The 14,621-nt window shown below is 41.9% G+C and overlaps 1 protein-coding gene across 4 annotated transcripts in view; it reads right to left on the minus strand.

Moving 5' to 3' along the window:
- Positions 1 to 1,229: 1,229 nt before the first annotated feature.
- Positions 1,230 to 14,621, minus strand: part of pard3bb (par-3 family cell polarity regulator beta b) — a 208,916-nt gene continuing 195,524 nt past the window's right edge. For all 4 annotated transcript variants that reach the window (XM_047600652.1, XM_047600653.1, XM_047600651.1 and 1 more), the window contains 3 exons: positions 5,344 to 5,559; positions 5,003 to 5,146; positions 1,230 to 4,842 (listed from right to left, as the gene is read on the minus strand). In XM_047600652.1, the coding sequence (XP_047456608.1) occupies positions 5,032 to 5,146; positions 5,344 to 5,559 (331 nt within the window). In that variant the 3' untranslated portion in view covers positions 1,230 to 4,842; positions 5,003 to 5,031. The remainder of the gene's footprint in view (positions 4,843 to 5,002; positions 5,147 to 5,343; positions 5,560 to 14,621) is intronic.

Raw genomic sequence — 14,621 nt, forward strand, 5'->3', positions numbered from 1 at the left:
AAACTTTGCAAAGTTTCAGCGTGACCCTAAAATCAGAGGGAGTCATCATTTAGGAGTAACAGTGAAGGCCGCTCTTTTTTTTTCTTCCTACTTGTCAGCTAAAAAAAAAGCAAAAAAAAAAAAGCAGTGGATCGTTGAGCTGAACCAGTCGACCGATCCGTCGAGCCGATTCGGTCCTTGCACTCGTTTCGGCTGCTGCATCTCAATGACATGTTTGTGAGAGGAGTCCAGAGGAGCACTGCAATGAATCTCTTAACTAATTGAAGTTCTAAAACACATTAACACAGACGCCAGGACCTAAACAGACATTATAATCAGAATGTTGGGAACACACACACACACACACACACACACGCACACACACACACTCTTCTAGATGGATCCATATTGAACCTTGGCAGTGACTCAGGAGAATTTAATTACTTCCTCTCCCTCTCCCCATTGGCCAGGAGGTCTGGGATATGCTAATTAAGTCTTGACTGATAAAACATTTCCTTGGCCTCTGTGTCTCATTACAGCTAACTCCTCTGACTGCAGTCCAGCACCCGTAGTGTCTGACAAATAAGAAAGCACCTCAAGCCACACACTGTGACTAAATGCTTATTAATCCGCGGGGTGCGACCCAGCACGGCACCACGCCAGGAAAAAAACTAAGAAAACTTTGTGGCGCAATCAGCGTTCCTTATCTACTTTTTCTAATTGATAATTAGTCTTACATTAACTGGAGGCCAACATTTATCTCTTATCACAAAGGTACAATTTATCAGCTGCTTAAATGATGAACTAAATTGGGTTGGCAATGTTAATGATTCACCTTGCAGCGTATGGGGGACATGAGGGAAATCATTTCTCCTGACTCATATTTAATTAACCTTAGCAGATGTGCTGGGCATGCGTTGAAACTTACGGAGCAGCAAATGTTTGTTACAGTAATTCACATTCAAAGTACGACTTGTGGGGCCACACGTCTTTGAAAATGGATATTTAATGCAAAAAAAAGAAAAAAAAAGAAGTTATATACATAAATATAAAATGCTGAAAAACAATAAAAGAATTGTTACAACATTATAAAAGATTTGATTTTTTTTTTTTTTTTTTTTTAGATACAAGTAGTGGTAGTAAAATAAAAAAGTTATAAGAAAGAGAGATTATTTAGCTGGTTCCTTCATACATTGGTCTCAAACGGAGAACCAGGAGTAACAGAACCCTTCATATAGAAAATTCTAGTGAGTACCTTCAACTTGTGCAATTTATTTAATACCGTTAAAAACCGAAGAGCCTTACAGGTTGTTTGCCAGGTTAACCATGCCACAGTTTCACTATGCATTTATTTTTTCATAACTTTTTTTTTTTTTTTTTTGCCCTTTTTTAAAAAGTAAGTTAAAAATGGCTTGTGCAGTTAGTTTGCTTAATGTGGATTGCATACAGAAATCAACAACTTTCACGCCTTCGTACCTCGTTCTAACAGCAGCACGGCAACACCGGCCAAACACTGTGAAGCTCCGGTTCGGCCCGCTCAACCCACACCCACGACTACCGTTAAAAGACACAGATAAACGATAAATGCTCGTGAAGGGTTACATACATGGGAAATGTGAAGTAGCATCAGAGAGTAACAGAAATACACGTTCATGGAAGGTCTCGCATCTCAGTCTGGTGACCCAGCAGCTGAGGAAACCTCCGTGCTCGTGTGGAACGACGACACCAAAACGATTCGCATCATCTCCGGGGAATCATTTCCTCTGGGGCTCTGTGCTCAAAGCTAAGCATATTGTAACGAACAGGTAACTATGATCGAACAAGTCACTCATAACTGAAGCAGACAGAAGGCATGCTGTTTTCTATATTGCACGTACACATTTTACCATTTACAACACTATTAGGATATTAGGAATACTTCAACTACCACTTTAAAACTGACCATTTGACCTGCAGTAAGGATGTAACATCTAAATAACAATGTAAGGAATCTCTATCGTATGGGACAGAGTCAAAGAGCTACATCTAACTCCTGGCCTCCTTCCAGCTACTACTGGGTGTATCAGTGCTGTGTATACATGGAGGTTCAGCAACTTATTACCACTAGATGTAAAGTATGTTTGGATAAAACCTAAACTATTAGTTGTGCTACTGGTTATTACCGTGGCGAATATGTCCAGCAATTGTTGGTTGGACAGTCTTTGGGCAAGACCATGGTTTATCAAGGTTGGGGACATGACTATGTAGGTGTATTGTTTGTGGACCAAACACATGAAGCAATTTGTGAAGTTGTTTGAGCAAACAGCCACTATTAAAATAATTCTTTAACGCCAGCAGGCTCTGGCCTGGTACAATCTGAGCTTTGAGCAAAGAGTAAATGATGCGGAGGGACGTGAATGATTTTGGTGTCCTCTCGACAAGTGAGTTGACCATCAGGTCAGTGTGTTGTTGCAATTTCAGAAACACACAACACGTTTGATTTGAAACACCAGCCTAGTGTTGAAAGTGATAACAGTATAAAAAAATATTTATGAGTAATTCTCGAAGTCACTACATTCAGTCGATACAACCCACTCCTGTAACCCTCCTCCCACTGAAGAACTGAGGCTGCACACGTTTTTATGAACATTCTTTCTTTCGCTATGAAAATCCTTTCAACCAAACCGCTGAGGACCACAAAGACTTTGGGTCCTTTGCACTGCATTTATCGGTCATAATAATATCTTCCATTACATGATTCTCTCATCCCTCTTTCCTATCAACATTCTCTTCTTTTTCCCTTCTTTGCCTCTCTATATGCACTCACTTCTTTCTTTCTTTCTTGCCTCCTATAATATTTTTTTAAAGCACAACTTCCTATGCCCCCTTCCCTTCCTTCTTCCTTCCTGTCTCCAATCAAAATCCAGCCAAGTCCAAGAAAACAAATCTACTCTACATTTGTTTGCTCCTGTTTCAGTGGGATTTCATCCTCAGCCACATCAACTTTAAGTCCTGAAATGTCATTTTAAACATTTAATCTCTGTTATTATATCATTAATACTGCAGAGCTTAGTGGAGTAAAACACAGAAACACTCAGCCACAGTTAACAGACGCTGCAGTAAGTGGCTTAATGGATCTACTACGTAAATGGTGCAGCACTGACAACACTGACAGCCCTCTGATATTCACTTCGTGTTTGAACAGGGCTCGATGCCTGTCAGGTCACAGAGATGTCCTTCACATCTGAACCACAGCCAGCGTATGGCACAAGTAACACAGTATATCTGCTCCAGTGCGTTCTCTTAGGAAGTTCAACTCTAGTACAGGCACTGGTGTAAGATGTCCCACCATTACTGGGTTTTTGCTATTTTCATCTGTCATGTTCTTGTCCTGCATTATGTAGCCATGTTAAAGAGATGATTTGCTGTATAAATTGCCTTCAGCAAAGGAAAAACGTGCATTGTTGTGACTGGGATGTAATCTGACAGCATGCGTCGGCGTTATTAAAAATGTCCGTCTTGTTGATAACGGAGCTTCTTCCAGATTGTCGGTGTTTCTACGTTGATATGAACTAAATGTGGTTGCCCTGTGTTTTCAGCTGAATTTAATGTTTGACAACCAGAAAGTGGTTAAAAACTTCGTCCGCTTTGAACCCGGTTCAACAGGTTGACAACACAGATGACGTGCGGCCTTTTAAAATATTCAAAAGCTAATGTAAATCCAGTATTGCTAACACACCCTGACATGTACGTTTAGACGAAGGTCAGTTTGAGACGTATTGCTTAAGTGGTTTGAAATGTTGACTTTAACGCACAGGGTCACTCCTAAGTGCTACAGCCAGACGTGGTTTCGCCTCAACTCTTCTGCTGTTTTGGTTTAGCAGTCGTGGAATCATTAAAAGCCCATCATTACACAGAAAGGAGATTCATTCAGTGTTGATAATTCACTGACAAACCAATATGTCAAACATCATTAGTCATGAGCTGCTTTACATTTACATTGGTACAGTGTAGTGGCGTTCTCCCCGTTTGGCAAATTGAGACTCATAACGAGTACTTTATTTAACAAACTGTAAATATCACCCAAACTCTCAACGTCTTCCAGCAATTACACGTGGATAGATATACTGTTTCATAATGTTAATGGTAACGTTATGGTGGCTCTCATTTCAACAGAAATAGCTACAGCTAATTTGCTGTTATCCAGGCAGCTTTGGAGCACATTATCATTCTCACTCTTCCCCTCGCCCTCTCAAGTAACACCCAAGAGGAGTCTCGAAAGCCTTGCAGTCACATTTTTATAAACATAAACCGCGGGAATAAATTTGGTTTTATTACAACAATATAATAGTGTTTTGTATTTTATGGATATTTGACTTTTTGTCTTGCCGTAGCAGCAGATATGAGAGTGAGCTGAGCTGTACGTACGTCTGTAGGAGCTTAATTCAAATGGAGCCAATTACCTTGGTGGCTCTGACTGATCCACCGAGGGAACAATCAGGGAGTGGAGAAAAAGTAAAAAACTCTGCTAATTTTACACTCTGGGAAGATTCAAAACAATTTAAATGACGCTGGGCTCTGTATAATTAACCTCCTCTACCTTGCTTGTCTGCGTGTTATCATATACTTCAGACAGTGGTTGATAATGACGGTGATTCAAATTGCACCATTAAGAGGTTTCAACTCTTTGTGACTGTGGAGCACTGAAAGCAGAAGAGATGCACAATATGAACCAGGAAATATTCTGCTCAGTTTCATCTCTGGACCTGTTCTGTCTACACAGCTGCAGTCCAGCCATTATTCTGTCTTGGGTTGGTTTGGTGTTGCTGTCTTCTTCACTGCCCAGTAAAGACATACTGGTCCGTACTGGGCTCCACCGGGGGCCTGTAATCAAACATGTCAGCTAGGTCAGTACTGCTAGAAGGAATGCAGAATCCTATTCCAAAAAAACTCAATACTTGTAATTTATAGTGTTCCCTCTGCTTTTGATGAAAAAAAACAAAACAAAACAAAACAAAAAAAAGTTTTAGAAGTTAGAATTTACCTGGAATCGCCTTCCTCCACCATTCGCCCCTACCTGTACCCTCCACCCCCGGTTCCACGTGTCATAGTGTCGTACCGCAGTCCACGAAGGGGAGGGGTAGGGGATGGGGGCACATCCTGCCGCAGGGGCCCTCTCTGCTGAGAGCTGTGGGCAGAACAAAAGGTTTCGATTAAACCGTGGGGCAATAGAAGGAGGCGAGAACAAATCCTACGTGACACAAGTACGACAAGGAAGAAGATACTTCATCGCTATCACACAAAGAGATGCAGCCCCGGTACTGTACAGTTTGATTCCATGTTATAATTTGGATCGCGAGACATAAAGCAACTTCCTGTATTTACCTTGGGTGGGGGTAGTAGCCGGGGTCGATGCCTCGAGGGTCCCCTGGCCGTGGGTACGGCTGGCCGGGTGGGTAGCTGGAGTAAGACGGGCCAGACTGAGAGCTGGGGTTGGGGTAGGACGGGGACTGCGGGTATCCATGCTGGGCAGGGGGCGGCCCGGGGTAATGACCCGACCACGGCTGCATGGGGTAATCAGCCGGATCCGGCGGACCCCGTCTGGAAAAGACCAGAGTAGAGGATTGAAACGAAGAAATGTGACAACCAGGTTTATCCGAATTATGGCATCACACAAAAGCTTCCATTTAGCACGAAAAGTGCAAAATGTGTTTATACATTCATTCCAAGTCTGGCAATTGCAGTGTGAAAATGTTGAAACAACAGCAGCTGGACTTGTTGTGTTTCTTGAAGATGTGTCATCACTCATCCAAGCAGCTTCTTCAGAGTTCTGGTTTTCATTGGAAATACACAGCGAAGTGGTACCTACAAGCCGTGGTGGTTTGTTATTATTTCAATTTCAGCCTAAAAAGTTTCAGCAACATCACTACGTGAACCATTAAAATGACAATGTTCTAGAAGGCAATCAGAGAAACAAAGATAATTGGCCCGCATGACACCAGAACAGAAAGACACTTTTAACCTCCCACTCGGCCCGAATCACTGACAATACAACAAATAATCAACCTACCGCTGGCACTATCAACACCGTGCTGAAGTTTGTTGTTTTTGTTTGGTTGCTGGTGTACTTTTTATGCGTCCTAACAAGAAATTAGCGGCAAATGTTAACGCCACCCTTATTTTTCCGGTAAATCTGTCGGCCGAAGTGGAAACATTCATGAAAAGCTGCTGGAATCCGTTCGCTGTGGACCCGGCTCGTCCCAGCCAAAGATCACTTAGCAACAGAATATAAGTGACATGTGACAGTTTTAAGTAGGCTAGGGCTCAGTTAACGCAAGCAAAGACCTACGCGCAGCTGTGGTAATCCAGTCTAGTCCTGTTAATAGATATTGATGTCTTGTGCCCAGTGGAGAGCGAGTACACAAACATGTGTCACCCACATAGCAAACATTATGAGGTATTAGATTTTATCTCTCCGTCTTTCTGTCTCTTTCATTTGTCTGCATTTTTTCCAGTCACACTCTCTCGGTCTACCCATCTGACCCATTTTCATCCCTCCTTCCATTCATTTTCAGTTCTATTTCAGCCTCATTCCATCAAATATGTCTATACTTGTTTGTATTTCTACGCAAATGTCCGACTAAAACATCATCTATAACATGACTCTGCCTAAACATATCAAACACTGCCTTTATATGCTACAACGCTGTCCATGTTGAAGCATGCACTTCAGTTAAAATGTGTTCAGAGCAGAATCATGTTACTCTCAGTGAGTGTTATGCATAGCTGAGTGGGAGGGGTTCCACACCGTCCGACCAATCGCACAGTCGACCTGCTGACTATTGCCAACAAATAATGTTAATGTGCACTAAAGCTCTAAAGAGTCAGACGGACTGAATTAAACAGATTAGTTTATGAATACTTGCACCCATGCTGGTGGTCTCCACGCTGACGCCTGTGTGTGTCACTTTGGGTGGTCAGCAGTGGAAAGTGTCTTACTAACTACATGCCTGTCATGTTTGGGATGTCTGCTTCTGCCCGTCCTGGCTCCATATCCACTGTTTATGTGCGTGTAAGCACGCACACACGCGCACACACACTACATTTCTGCCTCCCTGTCAATTTATCTGTCAACTGATGTGTCACCTGCTAGTTTCTGACTTATTCTCACTTATTGTGAGTCACTCTGGATAAGTGTATCGGCTGCATCTCTCAAATGTCTCTTTCCCCGACGGCAGCAGCCGTTTAGTCTGCTCTTCTGCTGGAAAGCCAACCAACATGTCGGCCTGCCAGCTGCTCTGTCTGTCCACGTCTACGTCTCTTTCTCGTTTTAGACATTTTATGACTGCGAGCCTGTCTGCCAGCCAATGTGCGGAGCCCACTATCCTCCTCTAAGCCTGTATACCTGTCCCCGTATCAGTCAGTCAAACTGTCACTTAGCATTTGCCCCCCGGACACGATAATGTCAGCGAGGCAGAGATAAGAGCTGTGGAGAGGTGGTGGTGGAGGTGAAGAGGGCAGGAGGGGGAGAGGGAGACAGATAAGAGGGAGAGTAACAGGGGAGAAAAAGCAAAGTGGAGTGGATGGTATGAGGGAGATGGAACGGGAGGATAAGAAGAAGGTTAGAAAAAAACAGGAACGGTTTTGCGGCAGGAAAAAAGACATCACCACATGTAAGATTCATAGATAATTAAGAGTCATCAGCAGCCACTGAAAAACAAGGCCTGACATGATCTATTATCTAATTATACCGTATGTTACAGGCTTTCAATCACTTTGTCAAATTAAATTACTCAGTTTCAGGTTTTATCAGTAACTGTACTGGTATCAGCAAATATCAAACTAGCAAACGGAGAGAAAATTAGATAAAGGAGCAGAGTCACCGGAAATAAGTTAAAAATGGAAAAGAGAATACATCTAGAGAGGAGGAATATAAATGGTATTTCCAGCTCAATTGAGAGTGAATCTGAGCAGATCACGGTGGAGCTGGCGCTAATAACTGTTGCACAACACATACATTTACAACAACACACAGAGGGAAGACGTCAGTGGAGATGAAACTAATGAGCGACCACAGCCAAGAGGACCGGCGCCGGCGCATCAGTGTGTCGTTCTGTTTCTTGGGAGGCGCACGTTAAACTACGATGCAGGTTAAATGGCTGCAGCTCAGATTCAACGATTTAATGAAGTATAAACCACTAATGTGCTCGATGTCCAGTGGGAAAACATCTGGAAAATACTGAACATTTACTGGCTCTCAGTGAGGAGTGAGACTTTTTTTTTATTTATTTTTATTTAGTTGAATACAGAATGTGCACACATTATTTATTTATTTATTTTTTAAAAAAAAATTAAAAGTACGGTTTGAGAGCTTTCTATTTGGCATTAACTGGTTCATTTGATGGGGCAAATTGACAGGCTAATCGACAATAAAAATAACCATTACAGCTCCGCTGTTTTATGAGAGTTTCCATATTGGGAATGCCGCAGAAATCCAGTGGTAATCTTCGGAGAATCCACTGTAAATCCGGTGGCGAGTTTGGAATTCTCCCTCCAGGAACCCGGTCAGCACTGCACAGCAGCTGGGGATTACCGGGTAATGTGGATGGAACCCATTACTGGCACGCGCGCACACATACACACACACACACACATACACACACAGGCGAGCGCGCAGTACGTGAGCTAAAACACTTATGTAGACAAACACACTGAGAACAGTTTGCATAAACACGCAAAGGAGAACATGCACACACTGCTTAAATGTAGAGCTAGCTCATAATCACACCCTCCCAAACACCACGTACTCTGGAGGAGGCAAATTGGCACACAGCTGGAGAGGAGTTAAGACCAAATGAGAAGGCTGGTGGTCTGTGTGTGTGTGTGTGTGTGTGTGTGTGTGTGTGTACGTGTGTGTGTGCGTGCATGCGAAAAAGACAGAGAGAAAGATAGAATGAGAGAAACAGATGTAATGAATGAGAACAGCTTCCTGGCTCATGCAACAACTAGTTTAACATAATTGAGAGAGTCATCAACCCAGAAGGGGGAAAAAAAATGAAAACAGTCCAAGTGGAACAGAAAAGCCGTTGAGGACTCTCAGTTTTAAATGAAACTCAACTGCGCAATACCTGTTAAGGGGTGACTTCCTTAATGCTGGTAGCTATGCAGAGAGCGCACTCGGAGGACACAGGTCAGATATCGGGACGGATAATTGGAAGGATTTCTCTCCAGGTTTGACAGTAATTGAGAGTAATGTGAGCCTCTCTAATTCCCTGGTATTTAAGAGATTTCTGATGGATTTCAGAGGAAACAAGGACTTGTTATATGTCCCCTGCACCTGCCACTCTCTCTCATAAACACACGCACTTTCACTTACTCTTTCTGAAGGGCTGCATACAGCTGTTATACCAGTGGAAACACACACACACACATTTACTTCGACATACACAGCCATCACTGGGCCAAGCCTGTCTCGGAGCAACACAAACACTCTTAAAGAAAGAGAGACAAAACACAGCGCTGTGACACAACACATTAAAAAGACTCCCGAGAGCCAACGTCGTCGCATACGGATTGTTGCAATATAACCAAACACTAAAGCACGAGAAGAAGAAGGTGACAAACAAAAAAAAAGAAAGAAGGAAAGAGAGTGAGGGGAGGGTAAAGAGTGATATTTAAAGTGAGCGAAAGAGGAGCAGAGGGAAGAGGAGGAAATGAACTAGTGCAACTTTAATCCAGTTACTGCTTTATGAGCCTTCACAGAGAGCCAGATCCTCACCTTGTGTTGATATCCACTTAAAAACGGTTTTAGATTTAAAGCCGGGAAAGCATTTCATATATTCAAATTGCATTCAGCAGTGTCAGATTCTTTGTCAACGAGCGTCGTGATGTTTTGACAGTCCGGTAATAAAACTGATTAATAGCGCAAATTGTTCCATGACTGCTGTCGTAATGTTGTTTTGTGAGCCACAGTGAAAATGGAGATTGCCATGATATAACATCCCTGGAGTTCAACTAACTTTAACTTAGTTTCATCTTCCTAATGTGATACTTCATTATGAAGCTTTAATCACGGAGACGCTCAGTCCAAACTATGAGGCAATAAAAGCTTAAGTGGGAAATAATGAAGGGTGGAGATATAGCTTATTATTATCTAAGGAAGAGTGGGAAAAGGCGGCTAAGTCTATTTGTTGGGAGACTGTACTGGAATTAAAAGATAAAAAAACTGCTTCACATTATGAGGTTTTTGCAGATTAATCTTAATATGGCTTTAAACTGTTTAGTGAACTCTATGAAGCTTAGTACACCCATATACTGTAAATTAAACCATCATTAAGTAGCCAGTGGAAAAGCGCATCATGTTTGCTGGTTGTCTTAAAACACATCTGGTCAACCAAGTCACTGGTTAAATAGTCTTTTTTTATTTTTATTATTGCACAAGGTGTGAAATAAATACTCTGCAAAGGTACTTTTAAATACAACGAGCCACCAACTGTACTGGCTGCTGTGGTAAGGACATAGGCGTTGCTAACTACGTAGCTATGCTGTTGATGTAGCTTTAAATTGTCCTGTTCCATCACAGTCTGCTAATAGCAGCACCATTACGAAAGCTGCGAAAGACGCTTTGAACTTAAGCGTTGAGCCACTCATCACAAGATGTTAAAAATTACAAGCTCCTTTGAACATTCTCGTCTACAGGGTGTTAAAGTTACTGCAGAATTAGTCACCAAACTGCTTTTATACACTTTTATTAAAACAAGAAAAGAAAGTACGTAACACGTGTTGTACCTGTGTAACTGAGTGTGATCAGAACACTTACTCTCCCTAGATGTGAGACCAATAAGAACACTGGACCTTGCCTGATGGACCTGCCAAGTGTTTTTCCACTACTAATTTTCTTTTCATAAAGATATATCATGTCAAACATCTAGAAAATATATTTGACTTTACAAAGCAATAAGTTAGCGCCTTGAAAGGTTCAATTAGTTTATTGTTATCAGTTTTTGCTCATTAACATGTACATTCATTCTGATAAAGGGCTTCAAAATCCAATTGTATCACCTCAGGGAGGTCCTGAGATGTAATTATGGACGTATTCCATGCACTGTTCATTAGTGTGTGAACTGAAACACAGGTGCCAACATGAAGATGTAGCACCATGTGCATAAGAGTAAGAAACCTGTGAAACATATTCCAGGAAACAGTTTTCAAGGAAGTTCATATCAAGCTGAGAATAAAGGCTTTTAGACTGATTGACGGCTGTCTGTGTTTGACTGGGTAGGACCACACAAAGCTGCTTGTGTGAGTGCACTACACAGGTACAGTATGAAGCATCTGGGGCTGTATTGACTACGAGGAGTGAAAAAAGCTAAGAGCCAAGTCATTAAGAGTGCGGCCTGAAGCAGCAGCAGAGAGGGTTCTCTGCTTTATTAAGAGCAGCCCAGTATGACACTAAGCTGTTTTCCTACTTATGGTTAAGTGGTTACACACTGTGTGTCTGAGTGTACGTGTGTGTCGGGGATGGTGTTCTGTTGCTTCAGCTGTCAGTGTGGTTTGCATCGGAGAAGGTCCGTGTGTGTCTGTGGTATGTGTGTGTGTGACTCCTAAGCCTCTCCCGACTTCTGACCTCTTGAAGTCACATGGCACTCCATCAGTTCCCACCAAACACTTAGAAGACGGGGTCAAAGGCTAAGCAAGGGTATTATCAACCAAGATTAGTGGGCATACCAAATACATAGACATAACATTCAAATGTCGCTAAAGCTAACAACCATGTGGTCGGGGACTGGGTCGCAGACAGTTACGAAAGTAACTAGAAGTTAAGAGTTTAGTTTAATGAATGCACGGGTAAATGGTAACACTACAAAACAGACTTCTGAATGTTTCTAAATGTTTCCTAGAAATATAGGATGGGATTTGGTTTTCGAAGCATGTACATCCCAGATGAAATTATGGAGAAGGAAAGAGAAACTTATTTTTCTGATTCCTATAGTATAAATATGTCTTGGGTTAAGACAAAATTAGGACTCTCACATGTTGCTGCATAATGAGTTACCTAATGACATCAATAGTGTTTCTTGTCCATTGAAATAAGTATGTTGCAGACCGAAGAACAGCAGTAAGATGAGGACTAAGATGGACTTCAAGCAACCTAACTTTCAGTAAATGAATTCAGTCAGTGTTGGCATTAAAAGTTTGTGTCAATGCGAAATGCAAAAAGATGAAAATGATGAGGAGAAGCTCACGTAATGACATGCATTTAATGACACCGGAGCTGTAGTAAACCAAAGAATATATTGGTCGTCTGAAATGGAAGCTACTCTTCAATTAATCAACTGATAAAGGGGAAAATCAGGCCGGAATACAAAGCACATTTTAGTCATCACGACCCGCCTGTAAGAGAAGCTGAATGGAGATTTGAGAGTGTGCAAAAAAAAAACTAGGGATCAGACATTGTTTTCACTGGGGACTGTTTTATCAACTAAATTGAAAATACGCTGTTGTTTTCTGACCTGCCTACTAATTTTGTGTTTTGTGGAAGGTACTTCACAGCACAGGAAAACCTGCGTTGGGGACGACTAGCCAGCAAGCAGTTTAAGGGACAAAGATCACTAAAGACGCAATTCTTCATCTGTATTCTACGGACCAGCCAGAGAGCAAAGGACAGAGAGAAGGTGGATGAATGTAAAGAGGATAGAAAGACAGCGTAAAGTGACTAACTAACAGAGGGCTGAGCAAGGCAGGACGGGGAAAAGAGGTCAGGGAGGAAGAAGGTGGTGAGAATGTGTAGGAAAAAAAAATGCTTTAGTCAGACATCAAGTGCAAAAGGTGTCACATACAAGACGACACAAAGGAAAGAAAAGTCTGATATTTCACAATAGGTAGAAACAGAAGTGACAAAGAAAATGAACAAGGAATAAGAGAGCTTAGATCAGAAACCTGAAGAACAAGAGATGGATGTCTTGTGAAGCCCGAGAAGAAAAACATGAAAGCGCAGGGAGGAAGAAAGGGCCAGAAAATGAGAAGAAGGAGGAGAGAAGGAAAAGTAACAAAAAAGGAGGGGGAGGAAAATTCAGAAGAAGAGAAAATGCAGAGAAACAAGTGCTGCCCTCCAGAGAGCTGGCATGCTGAAGGTCAGCATCTGCTGAGAATAATGGGCCCTACTTTGGAGGTGCACACACACACATTCACACACTTACTTGTCCGCGTTTCAATGAAACTAAACACCTTTCAGGGGCTCCTATCTGTCTTTGTCAATAAAGTTGTGTCAAGCATAATCAATCCTCCGGTATATCACGCATGCATTACAATCTAGTATAGGAAACCAACGTGATTACATTCCCCTGTGTAAGCATTTGTATACAAAGAGTTGGAAAAATGTCAAATGTGACTATGAATGTGTGATGCTGCATAATTCAGAGTCCTCATACGAAAGAACAGCTGAAGTGTATAGAGAAAAACACAGAGGCGGGAAGGGGGTGAGAATAGATGACCACAGAAGGATGAAACGAGGACAACGGAGCGCAAATGAAGAGTATGGTAATACAGTAAGTACTTAAAGCGAAAAGCACAAGAAAAAAGGCACGGGAACAAAGGAAAGGGAAGAGGACAGAAGATCAAATTTGAGCACAAAAAAGTTTTTTAAAAAAAAAAGACGTCAGTGAGATGAAAAAGAAAATGAGATGCGGGAAAGGACAGAGGAGAAAGCCATTAGAGGAAAATGAGAGGAACTGAGGGATGAGGACCTTCCAGATGGTAGGAGACTGTTGCCTCGGAAACATGGAGAGGGCAGAACAATGGGGATTTGGAGTGGTGTTTCGCAACCCATCATAATACGGCCGCGCCATTTGGAAATGAAACGACAAAGCAACAGCCAAAAATGACAGAGGCTGACAATTTACTGCAGGCAGCTCCTCAAAAGAAAAAAAATAAATAAATCTGATCAACAAGTCAAATGAGAGACATGCAACATGCATCGACAGAGAGAGGAACATGCTCTGTACTTCGATGCTATAGGAGCGGAGGTTTCATTTTGTTGCAAACATTGTTTCACCTGTAGCTGAGTATACACATAGTGTCTCGTTTGTGATTCACTGCAATAATCTCTCTATGCGGGTTAGAGTAAAGTAACTAAATATTTCTTATAATTGGACCATTTTTTTTTGTTTTAGCAAGTCAAACTACATTAAAGAAATGAGTTTGAAGAAAAACTTTTGCCACATTTAATCTTCCCTCGACGACCGTAAAATATGAGCAAGTAAAGAAAAGATTAAAGTCAAAACAGCGTAATGGAAGGTTAAGTTCTTAGTCACTTTTGGCTTCCCTGGAATTAATCTCTGTAAACCATATATACTTCTACGCTTTAATATCTGAGGAAATGATAACCTTGCCTTAAGAGAACCCAGAGTATAGAAAACGATAACATCAAATTAAACCATAAGTCATGTTAACCGGTCCGAACCAAGCCACCGGCCATATAAACTTTTAGAGACGTACCTGTGGAACAGCCATAGAGACAGATTGATCACGCTGGCAGTGCGTTTTAAGTAGCTGAATGGGCCGTGCTCATCCATACTAACGGGAATTCTTCACGCTAAGGATGACATGGCAGTGTCATACATTAGCACTTATAGGCACTATAGTGGGTGACTTCCTGAAATAAA

The sequence above is a fragment of the Mugil cephalus genome, chromosome 12 (genome assembly GCF_022458985.1).
Source record: "Mugil cephalus isolate CIBA_MC_2020 chromosome 12, CIBA_Mcephalus_1.1, whole genome shotgun sequence".
Classification (NCBI taxonomy): domain Eukaryota; kingdom Metazoa; phylum Chordata; class Actinopteri; order Mugiliformes; family Mugilidae; genus Mugil; species Mugil cephalus.